General features: G+C 42.8%; 1 protein-coding gene across 2 annotated transcripts in view; it reads right to left on the reverse strand.

Annotated features, from left to right (window-relative positions):
- LOC132152616 (coiled-coil domain-containing protein 148-like) overlaps positions 1 to 15,575 on the reverse strand; it is a 92,122-nt gene that overhangs the window by 10,943 nt on the left and 65,604 nt on the right. Inside the window, exons 7-10 of one of the 2 annotated variants that reach the window (XM_059561376.1) lie at positions 11,210 to 11,305; positions 10,258 to 10,445; positions 9,872 to 10,010; positions 8,521 to 8,661 (exon numbers count right to left, since the gene is read on the reverse strand). In XM_059561376.1, coding sequence (XP_059417359.1) covers positions 8,521 to 8,661; positions 9,872 to 10,010; positions 10,258 to 10,445; positions 11,210 to 11,305 — 564 coding nt within the window. Of the gene's footprint in view, positions 1 to 8,520; positions 8,728 to 9,871; positions 10,011 to 10,257; positions 10,446 to 11,209; positions 11,306 to 15,575 lie in introns of both variants that reach the window. The other variant, XM_059561375.1, reaches the window with a different exon arrangement.

A 15,575-nucleotide genomic window follows, 5' to 3' on the forward strand; every position in this document is an offset into this window, starting at 1 on the left:
ATCCCCAGCCACAGAGCGGGAGAGAGACGGTTTTGAGGGAACTCGCCTGGTGGTTTTCCGGGGGACCAGGGGAGGTCGCCGAGGAGGGAGTGGTCGAGAGGAGACTCGGCATCGCTCTCAACCATGGCCTCCCTTCGACCCGGGGCTCGTGTGGAATGGGTCAGAGCCACCATCTCACCATGACGGACGGAGAGGAGAGAAGAAGCGCACGCCCGCCATTGTGGCGCCACTGCCCATGATGGCCGCTAGTCCAGCGCCACGGTGCAAGATGGCCGCCAGCTCCGCGCCAACGCCCAAGATGGCCGCTGACACGTTTTTGGACTATTTCTCCATGCTGTCAAAGATCCTAGAGATTCCCAAAACTGTTCACGTCACGGCTGCTGAGCCAGCGTCACAGCCCAAGATGGCCACTGGTCCAGAGCCACGGCCTAAGATGGACACCCGTCCAGAGTCATGGCCCAAGATGGCCGCCAATCCAGCGCCACAGCACAAAATGGCCGCCGGCCCAGTACCACAGCATGGGATGGTCACTGGCCCAGAATCACAGCACAAGATGGCCGCTAACCCAGCGCCAATGCCCAAGTTGGCCACCAGTCTAGCGCCACAGCACACGATGGTCGCCAGCCCAACACCACAGCACAAAATGGCCGCCTGTCCAGACATGCACAGGATGACAACCACAGCTGACCTCCCAGAGTCGAGTCAGGTTCCTATTGACCCTTTAGAGTCGAGTCAGGTGCCCATGGACTCTCCAGAGTTGAGTCAGGTTCCTGTTGACCCCACAGAGTCGAGTCAGCTTCCTGTTGACCCCACAGAGTCGAGTCAGGTTCCTGTTGACCCCACAGAGTCTAGTCAGGTTCCAGTGAACTCCCCTGAGTCGAGTCAGGTGCCAGTGAACTCCCCTGAGTCGAGTCAGGTGCCAGCGAACTCTCCAGAGTCGAGTCAGGTTCCAGTGAACTCTCCAGAGTCGAGTCAGGTTCCAGTGAACTCTCCAGAGTCGAGTCAGGTTCCAGTGAACTCTCCAGAGTTGAGTCAGGTTCCAGTGAACTCCCCTGAGTCGAGTCAGGTTCCAGTGAACTCCCCTGAGTCGAGTCAGGTGCCAGTGAACTCCCCTGAGTCGAGTCAGGTGCCAGTGAACTCTCCAGAGTCGAGTCAGGTTCCAGTGAACTCTCCAGAGTCGAGTCAGGTTCCAGTGAACTCTCCAGAGTCGAGTCAGGTTCCAGTTGACCCTCCAGAGTCGAGTCAGGTTCCTGTTGACCCCACAGAGTCGAGTCAGGTTCCAGTGGACTCTCCAGAGTCGAGTCAGGTTCCTATTGATCCTCCAGAGTCGAGTCAGGTTCCTGTTGACCTTCCAGGGTCGAGGCAGGTGCCCGTGGACTTTCCAGAGTCAAGTCAGGGTTTCATGTACCCTCCAGAGGCAGGTGCCCGTGGACTTTCCAGAGTCAAGTCAGGGTTTCCTGTACCCTCCAGAGTCAGGGCTAGTCACCGATGACCCTCCAGAGTCAGGGCTAGTCACCGATGACCCTCCAGAGTCAGGGCTAGTCACCAATGACCCTCCAGAGTCAGGGCCAGTCACCGATGACCCTCCAGAGCCAGGGCCAGTCACCGATGACCTTCCAGAGCCAGGGCTAGGTACCATGGACTTCCCAGAGAAAAAGACTAGTCATCGTGGACCTTTCAGAGTCGGGTCAGGTCACTGGTGATTTTCAAGGACTGAGTCTAGTCGCCGGTGATCTTCAAGGACTGAGTCAAGTCACCGGGGACCTTCATGAACAGATGCAAGTCACCAATAATCTTCATGAGCAGAGCCGGGTCAGCACCAATCTTCTGGAGTCCAGTAGAGACACCATGGAATTACCAGAGTTTCGTCCTCCCGTTGATCCGGCCGCACAGAAGTGGTGGTCTTCTGATCCGCCCTGGGGGCTTTGTGCATCGACCACAGGGACGTGGTGGTCTTCTGCTCCGCCCTGGGGGACTCCGGCCTTGACCACAAGGTTGTGGTGGTCTTCTGCTCAGCCCTGGGGAACTCCAGCCTCGACCACAAGGATGTGGTGGTCTTCTGCTCTGCCCTGGGGGACTCTGGCCTCGACCACAAGGTTGTGGTGGTCTTCTGCTCCGCCCTGGAGGGCCTCCGCCCTGACCACACGGTTGGGGTGGTCTTCCGCTCCGCTCTGGAGGGCTTCTGCCCCGACCACACGATTGTGGTGGTCTTCTGCCCCGCCCTGGGGGGCTTCCGCCCTGACCACATGGACGTGGTGGTCTTCTGCTCCGCCAAGGGGGGCTTCATGTTAATTTTTGCTTTTTGTTTTTGTGTTCACTCCTGTTCCTGTTCCTCTCTGTTAGCCTGGCCCTCCGTCCCTCCCCCTGAACCTCCTCCGGTCCACCTCCCTCCTGGTCTCCCTGGTTTATGTTTACACTTCTGGTGTCTGTTCCCTGTGTTTTTTTTCCCTGTCCCTCCGTCCCTCCCCCTGAGCCTCCACCTGTCCGCCTCCCTCCTGGTCTCTGTTTTTTGTCTGTCGTGGAGCGTCTGGAAGCCGCTCTGTAGAGGGGGGGTAGTGTCACAGTGTCTGGGTTGTGTTCCCTGGGTTTCCACTAGATGTCCTCCTTTCCCCACGGTGTCTGTCACTTCATTAGTCACATTCCTCACGTCCCTGCCTAATCAGTGCACCCAGCTGTCACTAGTTATCAATTATCTCACTCTGCCAATTTCCCATTAGCGTTTGTCTCTCCTTGTGTATTTAACCCGGTCTGTCTTAGTATGTGTCACGGAGTCGTTGTGAATTCATGTCCGTCAATCTGTCTCGCCCGTGCCTTGTCTTCTTGTTCTGTTTATGTTTGGATGGATGTTTTGGTTTCGACCCCTGCCTGGACTGTTATTCTTTTGGATTTACCCTTTAATAAAGACTTACCTGCAATTGGTTCTATCTCCGTGGTTTCCTGTATCACCGAACGTGACATTGTAGGGATGGAAGTTTAATAATGACAATGATGATTTCAGCTGTTTTTACAACTCAAGGGCCTTGCAGTCGAGGAGTGAGCAGCTGCTATACCATACACTAAGGGACCCCGTCAGGATGCTCTCAATGGTACATCTGTAAAAGTTTGTAAGGATATCAGGAGGCAGACCAAAGCTTTGGTCAGGAGGCAGACCAAAGCAACCAAAGCAAAGAGTTGCTGGCGTGCAGATTTACTGTAACTACTGATGAGGTGGGCATAGACCAGAATAGATCTTCAGAGATGTGCACACCAAGGAACTTGATGCTCTTAACTCTTTCTACTGCAGATCTGTTGATATATAATGGGGCATGGCTAACCTCCTGTAGTCCACAATCATCTCATCTCCATTTGTGATGAGACCCAGGTAGGGCTGCACAATGTGTCGTTTAAGCATCGATATCGCGATGTACGAATCCACGATAGTCACATCGCAGGATGTGCGATGTAGGCTGTCGTAGTTGATCTGTTATTCATTAACTGTACAGGCCAGCTACTCCCCTGCCCTTGACGAATGTGATTCGCGGATTAATTGCACAGCTTAACCATCATAGAGTGAAAGTTTTAGTTGACAGGACTGGAAACCACATGCAAGTTTAACAGGGCAGAGAGAGAGGGAGCGCAAGAGAGACAGAGAGAGAGCGCGCGAGAGAGACAGAGAGAGAAAGAGCGCGAGAGAGACAGAGAGAGAGAAAGAGCGCGAGAGAGACAGAGAGAGAGAGAGCACGCGCGAGAGAGACAGAGAGAGCGCGCGCACGCGTGAGAGACAGACAGAGAGAGAGCGCGCGCGAGAGAGACAGACAGAGAGTACATTAGAAGTACGATCAATGTTTATAGAAATGTATATGGATTTATTTTGTATGTAATTTTTTTTTCTTATGAATATATATGTATTTTTGTTTTGTTTGTTTCTATTCTGCTATGTACAATGCTTTGGCAATATGTACCTTTGTATGTCAAGCCAATAAAGCAATATGAATTGAATTGAGAGAGAGAGAGAGAGAGAGAGAGAGACCGAGAGAGAGCGAGCCGCTTTCAAACAACACGAGCGCTGTCTTGCTCTCTCTCTCCCTCGCACATATAAATCAATTGACACGATGGTGTCGATGTTTAAATCATTTAAAATGAGAATGTAAGTGTGCTTACCACATTTTTGTTTGTAAGAAAAAATATCGCAATATATATCGCAGAAAAATAAAATATCGCAATGTCATTTTTTCCCAATATCGTGCAGCCCTAGACCCAGGATTGATGTGTCATCAGCCAACTTAAAGATGACATTGGTACTGTGTTTGGCAGTACAGTCGTGTGTGAACAGAGAGTATAGGAGGGGGCTGAGAACGCAGCCCTGTGCTCAGGGTCAGTGTGGATGAGAAATGGTTACCAATTCTCACCACTTGGGGTCTGCAAGTCAGAAAGTCCATTATCCAGTTGCAGAGATGAGAGTTCAGTCCTAAATCTCTGAGCTTTGTGATGAGTATTGATGGGATGATGGTGTTAAACCCAGAGCTGTAATCAATAAACAGCATCCGCACATAAGTGCTTTAGTAAGGGCAATGTGAATGATTAGAGCAATGGTGTCATCAGTCGATCTGTTTTTCCTAGATGCAAACTGGAGAGGGTCCATGGTGTCTGGCCAGATGGAATAGATGTGGTCTTTAATGAGATGCTAGAAACACTTCATGATAATAGAGGTCAATGCCACAGGTTGGTAGTCATTCAGGCAGGTGACAACAGACTTCTTAGGCACAGGGACGATGGTGGATTTCTTTAAGCAAGTGGGAATCACAGACACTCTAAGAGAGAGATTGAAGATGTCTGTAAGCACCTCTGCTACCTGGTTGGCACGCGATCTGAGAACACCGCCATGAACACCATCAGGACCAGGTGCTTTGCATGGATTGATTGCTCTCAGTGGTCTAGTTACATCAGGCGAGGAGTAGGTAATAGATGCTCTGCATTTTTTCATGGTTTTCTTGGCCAGAGAGACACATTTGCTGTTTAGATTGACCTATACTTGGACATGTCTTCCTTAGGACTATGTGGACTTGCATGCCGTGATTTCTGCAACTGTGAATATTTACAATATTCAAACATCTTTACTAATATTTTATTAATCATTTGTTAATGTTTATGCTGTAGCCAACCTAAAGTTCAAACTATTAATCATTTGTAAATGTGTATAAATAATTGCTAATCATTTAATATCTTTATTGGCACTGGACTTAGCTGCTGAAAAGGTTTGTGTGAAGGGTGGCTGGACTAGCTAAGTTTAGCTAAATACTTGCTAAAGACATAAAAGAAATTGTTATTTTGGTGCAAAATATGTTTTTATTGTCTTAACACTCACATTACTATACTATATTTAGTATATAATTAAACAGTATATTCCTTGAATCATAAATCAACAGGAGAATAAAAAAACGTTAAAAAAAAATTTGCTCATAATACAAAGTTTTAGACATTGTTCAGATTAGTAAAAGTACTAGAGGGGGTATGCAGTCAAATGTTGCCGTAATAAATTAGTTTACAGCTGTCAATGGAAAATTGTTAGAGATTCAGCATTCCGGAGGGGGGTGTGAAGATCATTCCACTATTCAGGAACAGTGAATGAAAATGTTCTGGAAAGTGATATTGTGCCTTTCTGGGATGGTACCACGAGGCGTCGCTCACTTGTAGATCTCATGCCTCTGGGGGGGCTGTAGATTTGTAAGAATGAGTAGAAGTATGATGGTGCTGAGCCTGTGGCTGTTCTATTTGCAAGCATCAATGTCTTGATGTGAACTTGATGTGAACCGCAACTGGTAGCGAATGCAAGGCCTTTTGGGTCATTGAAGATCAGTTGTGCTGCTGTTTTCTGGATCATTTCAAGAGGTTTCATTGTGAATAATGAAAGTCCAGCCAGAAGAGCATTGCAGTAGTCCAGCCTAGAAATGACAAGGGGCTGGACAAGAAGTTGTGCTGCATGTTTAGTTAGGAAGGGTCTGATCTTTGCACTGATGTTGTGCAGTGCAAACCTGCAAGAGCGGTTTGTGCAATGTGGTCTTTGAAAGTCAGCTGGTCATCAAAGATTACACAAAAATTTCTAAACCTCATGGGTTAATTGTTGACGAACCTAGCTGGATGCCGGATAATCATTAATGCCTTGACATTTACTATATTCAGAAGTGGACATGTGAATAAGGATTTTGGTTAAGAATGACTAATTTGATTAAATTCAAACAAAAACTAATAGAATGTAGCCATTACACAGGATGAGGGACAGACATGGAGGATAGGATCAACACAGAGCTTTAATGACAAATTTTTGAGACAAGAACCGGAAAATTAACAATGGAGTAGGGCAAGATATATACAACTCAATTGAAAGGTAACAGTCTTTCTATTTTGCAGGCTGTGGGACTGAAGAGGATGATGAAAGGCCATAGACTAATGTGACTGACGTTGAGGTCGGCCCCTACTCCAGGCTCCAATTGGATCTTGGTTAGTGTTGAATTCCATGAGTTGGGCTGTGTATAGCGCGTCATCTCATGGAACCCATCAGCTGTTCTGAAGGTTGTTGAAGAAGTATCCAATGTCCTAGATTTAATGTTTTTTTAAGAATAAATTTCACACTCTAAATAGAAACTGGGGGTCTTGATCAGAAATTAAATCTTAAGGTACATCATAGTTCCTGAGGAATTAGTAAAAAGGCTTTAGAGAACTTTTTTCTACTACAGCTAGAATGCATGTGAAGAATTCACAGGCATTGAATGGGCGATGGAAAACATTTACCCTCAGTTGGGGGATCCTAGTACAAACCAATGGATTTCCTGAGACAGACGGAGCTAACAGTAGCGATTATGAATGAGCAAGATTATTTGTTAGATACCTGTGATTCCATGGAGGAATGCACTGAGTCAATGAGGGAAATGTAAAGAATTGATGGAACGTAGGTCTTTCCCTCAGGACATCTCAGCAGAACAGTTTCTGACTGAGTGGCCTTGGTGATTTTGTGATCTATTCATCAAGTGATCACTGAATCAAGCTGAATCATGCTGAATCAACTATAAAAGATAATATCCAGTTTCTGACAGCTTCCCCTGGTCCATCTGTGCACTATTGGCATTGATGATGTAGCCAAGAAACTAGAAAGAAGATTGATGAAATTCACATTTCTCACATTTGAGGTCGAGATTATTCTCCTGAACCTTTTTGAGGACAGGTTTAATATGGAGACAGAGATGGAATGGTTGGTTTCACTCTGGGAGTAAATTAAGATGTCATCAATGTAGATAATAAAGTAGTGGAGGTACTACCGGAACACTTTGTTTATAAATCCCTGGAATAAAGAGGGTTAGTTGGTTAGCATGTGGCATGACCTGGTACTCGTAGTGTCCAGATAGTGTTATGAAGGCATCCTTCCATTCATCTCCCCTTCGTATAAAGATGAAGTTATGTCATGTGTTATGCAGTTGCAGCGTGGTAAAGATTTTGCTCTGTGGAGCATCTTGAGGGGCAGAGGGGACCAGGAGAAGAGGGAGAACTAGAGCATGTTTGACCCTAGATTCAGTACAAGTAAAATACTTAAGGATTGTTAAATCAGATATGTGAATACTTTTGCTCAAGTAGCATTCAAATTGGTCAACTGTAACTTTTAATGGAGTAATTTTCACTGTAAAGTGAAAGTGACGTGTCATACAGCCATGTATGGTGACCCATACCCAGAATTTGTGCTCTGCATTTAACCCATCCAAAGTGCACACACACTGCAGTGAACACACACACACCATGAACACACACCCGGAGCAGTGGGCAGCCATTTATGCTGCAGTGCCCGGGGGGGCAGTTGGGGGTTCGGTGCCTTGCTCAAGGGCACCTCAGTCGTGGGTTTCGCCGGCCCGAGACTCAAACCCACAATCCTAAGGTTAGAAAAAATGTGACAAAAAAAATTTATTTGAGAATTTTTAAATACAAATGAGCACAAATTGAGTCAAGTTGCGATACCAAATAGGACTATATTGACTGAATATGATTATATTCAGAATGACTAAACCATTGACCCTCACATACTCTAAAACCAGCGTCCACTATAAGGCAATGGCAGGAAATGAATTTTGACAACTATGCAGCTATGCACCTCAATATTAGCGAACTCATATCATGTCATTTACAAGTTCAGTGTAGACTGCCTGCTAGAATCTTTTTGCATTCTATCCATTCCTAACTCATATGGTAAATGATTGATTGACTTTGTGGTGAAACTACAAAAAGATTTACATTAATTAATCATTAAAAGGCTGAGTATTTTCACATATCATCACACTTCTGTTTGGTGTCAACTGGAAATTACTCATCCAGTAAAAGCACAGCTGTGTTCTGATATAGAGAGTAAGAGAGCAAGAAATATACAGAAAGAATCTATAGAAGAGTAGATGTGTTGGGCTGTGTGTTCCTATTCCACTAAATGGAATTGCAAATTTAATATTTTCCAAACAGAATCCTCAAGTATTCACCACAGTATCTTAAGATGGTAAATGTAAAAACCTTTGCTCTGAGCTTGAGACAGATGTTCTGCTGGTCTGAGCGCTGTTTCTGAAGTTCCTGCTGCTGTATGTGAGATATTCTGCAGTCCTCAAACATGCTCAGCGCCCTCAGGAGTAGCTCTGAGTGATCCCGCTGCCAGCCCTGCAGTATCAGATTCTTCTGTGTAATGCTGAAATGATACCAGTCACTCTGACGCTCATGCGCAATCTGCAATACAACAAATAACCACAGATATAGTGACTGTTCACAAGCATGACCAGGAAACAGACTGACTCACCCCGGCTTAGTTGAAGTATGTTTAACAGCTCTTTGGAGTATGATGCAAGAAGCTTTATACCCCTGAAATTGTTTTTTCTTCCTTTCTAAAGGAAGTTTGTATAATTTGATATGGTCTGCAGCTGAATTTAAAGCTTACTCATTTTTGAAAGATCTGGCTATCTACAGTCAAAAAAGATTGACCTCTCCGTAATAATTGTGGCCCCTTTTGTGCACCACAGTAGAAATAAATACCAGAAACACCTATTCATTTGTTGTTAGTAAAAGTTAAGAAATGAAACTTTAAAGTGCTTTAAAGAACTTTAAAGAAACTTTACTTGGCAACTTCAACTACAAGTGACTTAGAGCATACAAGAGAAGTGAGTCAACTCCTCGGCAATGTAGCAAAAAATGTCAAAGAGAGTTATTAAAATTTTGATTCATTTGACATTTTTTGCTACATTGCCGAGGAGTTGACTCACTTCTCTTGTATACACTTGTGCCATCTACTGGCAAAGCTATGTAGACTGCAGACAGAAATCAGAAAATGATCAGAAAATTATTTTAAATACATCTTTTCAGTGTCACTGAGGTGAATCTACATCCCCAACAAGCATTTTAAACACAGTAGCTTTATTTTACATAAAGTAATAATAATAATAATAATAATAATAATGGAAAAAAAGAAAAAAGTATTTTATGAATTATACAAGGCAGTTTACTGTATGTAAACTATAAAGAGGAAATCATCTTAAGTCTCAACAAAATAAGCTTTTCGGTTAGTTTTGACAAACTTCTGGTTCAAGCCCCACCCATATTAATTTAACAGACAGATGTTCCTTTATGACCAGATACATTTCTAACACTTTTCAGCTAGTTCATTCAGTTTTTACAAAAGAAATTCCATATTTATGTGTATATTGGTATATATAGGGCTAGGATATAATATTATTTGGTCAGAACAGGACAACCCTACATGTATGTGCAAACGGGGTAACGTATGGGTGATTCTGCACAACTTGCAGCCTACTTAGCACACCGAACCTCACCAGAGAGAGAAAGACAAAAGGAGACCGCTATATGAAGGAGTACTGACCAATTTCTGTTTGGATATATGTGGCAGCATTCTCTGCAACATGTCAATGTAAAGTGAGCGCTGGCTCCGCAGACTTGGGGAATACTGACTTATTATGTACTGGAAACACCCATGATCTTCTGCATTCCAGCCACAATTCCTGAGATAAACACACACAGTATACAAATGACACTTCACAAATTATATTTACAAGATTATACAGGTCCGGCCCACTTCTGAAACAACAAAAAAAAAGCAAAAACGTTCTAAAAAAAAATGTTGTGATCAAGTTTAGAATCATTCTTAATGGATTTGTTTAAAAATAGCTTTCTAACTCTACATGGATTTGGAACAAGTCATGACCACTGTAGGTGAAAATATAGAGTTAATAATAATTAGTATGTTACCTGTCCAAGCCTTGCAGTCTGGTCTCCACTATCGCTAATCTGAGTTTATATTTATCAGTGAGAGAATGAAAGCTGTCGATAAGATCTGATCTGAGTTCAGTATATGGGCAGTCTGCAATAAAGATCTCATCTGGAACCTTCTCCAAATATGCTACCTGGTCTTCCATTCCAGCAGACAGCAGGTTCTCCTATAAGATAAATACAGTTTTATCTTTAAACATGGTTGAAAAAATGTTTTACTACAAATTAATGACACTTATAGTACAAACACGTTGTACAAATATACAAACCCTAATATCACTGATTAATGTTTGATTAAATACCCATTAAAATGAAAACAGAAGTTGTCTGGCTATTTGTTCATGTCTTTTTGAGATAATCTTTTTGAGGTATCATTTTTTTTTTTTTTTTAAGTTCTTTAAAATGAAAATGACCTTCTGCCACCTGACTGGCTGGTAGTCAACTGTGATTCATAACGGTCATTGAACAAAAGGCTAATGGCATTAATTAAAAAAACAAAAAAACAAAAGGCATTTAAATTATATTTTACATAATAAATGAATTTCAAATAGAATGATCCTTACGAAAGTGTGTGGCCCATTAAAATCAGCTTTTAAAGGTCACATAGCATAAGGTCACATAGCAACAAATATGGGAAGCTGTCCAAAAATACTGAAAGGATAGTCCAACCCAAAACGTTTGTCATCATGTACTCACCCTTACATTGTTCCAAACTTGAATGAATGTATTTTTTTAGCTTGAACACAAAATAATATAAATTTAAATTTGAGTAATAATGACAATTGTAATTTTTGGGTAAACTATCCCTGAAGACTGACCTATAAAATTACAGGTTACCAACATTAATGTGAAGTAAAAAAATAAATAAATAATAATAATAATAATTATTATATATATATATAATTACAGTACATGTGTAATTTTAAATTACCTTGAGTTCAGTAACACAGATGTCCTCCTGTAGAGACACACATTCACACTGCAGTCTGTCCATGACTTCCTCCTGCTGCTGTCTGACAGACAGAACCTAAAACACATAATAAATGGGGTTAATTAAAGTTAGATAATCAATGTATATTTTGTATGTGTCACACATACAATGGACTGCCCCTGTGTTCCTGTCTTGTATTCTGATTGTATTCATTTTATTCAGGTGTGTCTCATCTAGTACCCCTCGTTTACTTGAGTATTTAAAGTGTGTTCTGCCCATTTTTGTCCTGTCCAGTATTATACGTCTACAGTATGTACTACGTGTGTTCCTATCTGCCCTGTGTCCTCCTGTTTGTGGTTTGTTTATTAAAGAATCTTCAGAATCTCAGAATCTCCTTCATTTCTGTGCTCCTTTGTTCCTCAAAGGCAACACTTACTTCTTTGATCTGGATTGGGGCAATTACCATCACCCTGTGGACCTCCCAGATACTACTGGACTGAGCTGGAGAGAAGAGCCCCGATCCAGAACCGCTATGTAGTCACGCCCGATGGTTGCTACCATTGTCTAGTCAGCTGACCATTACTTTGTAATATTTGCTGGCTGCTCCACTGTCATGTCCACCAGCCGCTTGGCTGTCAAGCCCACCAGCCACTCCAGTGTCCATGTCCTGCCCAGAAAGGGCTCCTGTTCTCCAGTCCATCCCAGAGAGGGCTCCTGTTCCCACGTCCAGACCAGAGAGAGACTCTTTTCCCAAGTCCAGACAAGAGAGGGCTCCTGTTCCAAAATCTGGCCCAGAGAGGACCGCTGTTCCGACGTCTGGCCCGGGAAGGGCAACAGTTCCTGAGTCAAGCTCAGGGAAGGCCGCTGCTCCTACCTCAGATCCAGAATCAAGCCTAATGAGAGCCGTTGTTCCATCACCTGGCCCACAGAGGGCCTCAGAACCCAAGATTTCGCCCAATATATTTTTTATGAGGGGCCAAAACCACGGAGGCCGCACAGCTATGGCCCCCTGAACTCTCCACTCTGCCATGGCTCCCTGAGCTCCATCAAGGGGCGGCCTCTGGATGCAGGATGGATAGGGTAGTTAGTATGGAGCTAGTATGGAAATTAGAGAACTCATACCGATACCTCCAAGTTATTGGTGTTGATATGGAACTTGTTGCTAATTTCCTTAATTATATGACAACCCCTGTTTAGCTGACAGCATTCCTCTAATTTTCAATGAGATTGCAAGATGCTGGGCTGCTGGGACAGTACAAAGGTGACAAAGCCTGGGACAGGAGATTGTCCAGATGAAGACTGAAGGGATGACCCATTCAGCCATTGCAAGAGTAGTTGGTTCTCCCAAACTGCGATTTTTTTAAATATTGCAGCTTTACAATGGCACTAGTTCAAGTCCCCCCAAAAAGGCTGACCGTCCATGTAAGACAAATGCATGAGACTATGGACAATGTGTGCAATGTGGAGATTCTGAAAGGGGAATCGGTTCAACACTGCAGCTGGAATTGCTTGCCTGTTCGGTGCTGAACAGTGTATGGAGCTGTCTCTGCACTTCGAAGAGAAGTCAAACTGAAATCAAACTGAGGAAAGACTGAAGCCAGAGTTTGTAAAGGAGGAAATGTCATGGTTTGGGGGATGTTTTTTGCAGCAGGACATGGGCCTCTTATACAGCTACATTGAAAGGTGATTGCAAGTTTTTATCAGAACCTCTTTCAGTAACATGCAGTTCCTTCCCTACAAACTCTCCCAATCAGCCTAAAATTTTTATGCAGGACAATGCCCACTGTCACACTGCAAAATGGGTAAAGTAGTTCCTTGAAGCCGAGAACATTGAAATGGCTCGTCCAGAGCCCTGATCTACACCAGACTGAAAGTCTATGGAAAATCTGAAGAAACACGTCAGTTACCAGACTATGGAAGAGAGTAGAAAGAAGAGTAGACAAGTAACACACCAGCGCAGAGAAACTAATGATATCCTGCGGTCACAGATGTGCTGAATTAATTTAAAGCAATAGCCTCTACATTTCCTACTAATTTCTGACAACATTAACCTTACAAAATTTTATTTGTTATCTTTGTACATGCTACAGTGGTTACTGTTCTGTAATTTTGATCACTGTTTTCTGCAAATTAAACGTTTTTGTTGAAATGCCTTCATTATTTTGTCAAAAATCCTATTGGATCAGTGGTATACCTATAGCTAATATTCCCAGTAAGGTCTGGCTGCAGACATGCACTTGCACTCTGAAGTGAAGTGACATGTGGCCAATTATGGTGCCCCATGGAAGACAGCGGAGGTTATTCACTCCCCCCACAGACAATCCCTGCCTGACCTGAGATTAGAACCCAAAACCTTAAGTCTGACTCTAACTGTCACAAACAAGACTCCAACTGTGCCCCCTGCTTGCAGTCCGAAGGAGCTCTCATCCAAGTTTTTACCTTCCATTCGGACTACACACACATGCTCACATACCTGGCACTGATTGCTCCTGCACCTGTCCGACACCAAGGAAATGGTGTCGATCTTATTCAGTAAAATATAAAATATGTGACTCAAATGTAGAAATTCTCGGCATGACTTTAAGACCTTTTTATCTGCCTAGAGAATTTGGTTGTATTTTGCTGTTCATGGTATATGTACCGCCCAACGGTAAACCATCTCAGGCAGCAAGCCTGATAGAGGACTAATGTTCATGAACTACAACTCAGCTACTCCGACGCACCTGTGATCGTACTGGGCGATTTAAACCAGTGCAAATTGGAGACTTTGTTGCCGGGATTTGAACAGTATGTAAAGACTCAAACAAGAAACAACAACATTCTTGATAAGTGCTTTGTAAATGTCAGGGATGCCTATGTGTCCAAAATGTATGCCACCAATTTTAAATTCTGACCACAATGTTGTGCACATGATTCCCGTGTACATGACTAAACTTAAAAAAAGTAAACCAGAAACGAAAATGATCAGAATATGGTCAAATGAAAGTGTAGAACAACTGAAAGCCTGTTTTGATTGGACAAACTGGGACATTTTTGATGAAGGCTCACTGGACGAAAGAACTACAGTGTTAAATGACTATATCAATTTCTGTGTGGAGCTGAACATACCCACCAAAGAGATTAAAGTTTATCCAAATAATAAACCATATGTGACTAAAGATATTAAAGAAATGATAAATGTGAGGAAAGTAGCTTTTAAGGATAAAGATATTAAGGTATTTAAACAAACGGAAAGAGAGTTAAAAATTAAACTAAAGGAAACAAAAGAAGCTCATAAGAAGTGTCTGGAAAAAGCCTTCAAAACTAATAATACTAAAAGGTTTCGGACATTATGAAAACTATGTCTGGATTGTCATCCTCAAAAAAATCCATTGTAACTGATGACGAACTTAGTTTTGGGAATGAATTAAACACCTTCTTTACCCGGTTTGAACTAATAGGCAAACAAGAGAAATTTAAAGAAACAACAGATATAGTTCTAGCATCATCGGAGAGAATTGTTATTGAGGTTGAAGATGTTAGGAAAATGTTTCAATCTATCAATACAAAAAAGGCTGTGGGTCCTGATGGTTGTAGTGCAGGCCTTTTAAAAAATTTTGCTCATTAATTAGCACCTGTGTGGCAACCAATATTTCAATCTTCAGTTGACACACATGCTGTTCCTGTGATATGGAAGACCGCATACATAAAACCACTACCAAAAATATCATGTCCAAAACAATTTAAAGACTATAGACCAATAGCTCTTACCTCTGTAATAGTAAAATGTCTAGAGAGACTGTTACTCCAGCATTTGGTTATGGTGGTTAAAGATAAATTAGATCCCTGGCAGTTCGCCTATAAGAAAGGCTGTAGTACTGAAGATGCAGTTGCTTCTTTAGTGCACATTATCTCAAAAAATTTAGACAAACCCAAAACAATTGTAAGAACTTTGTTTTTGGATTTCTCTTCCGCCTTCAACACAATACAGATCGACAGACTGGTGTTAAAACTCGCAAAGCTGGGGGTAAATCCGTATCTGATTTACCCCCAGCTTTGGTATTCCGTATTCGGTGGTATACATCATTTCTCACTGATAGAGTTCAGAGAGTCATGGTGAATAAAATCGTGTCGTCTGAAATCATTACAAATGTCGGAGTACCGCAAGGTTGCGTTAGTTCTGCCATACTTTTTACCTTATATACTGACGACTGTAGAACGGACATGTTTAATCAGTATATTCTGAAGTACTCTGATGACACTGTCTTAATATCTGTGTTGAATGACTCGGATAGTTCTGAGGTTCATCAACAAGGTGTAACTAAATTGATAGAGTGGTGTGAGAATAATGCTCTTATCGTTAATACAAGTAAAACTGAGGAGATTG

This window comes from Carassius carassius, chromosome 11, assembly GCF_963082965.1.
Source record: "Carassius carassius chromosome 11, fCarCar2.1, whole genome shotgun sequence".
NCBI lineage: Eukaryota > Metazoa > Chordata > Actinopteri > Cypriniformes > Cyprinidae > Carassius > Carassius carassius.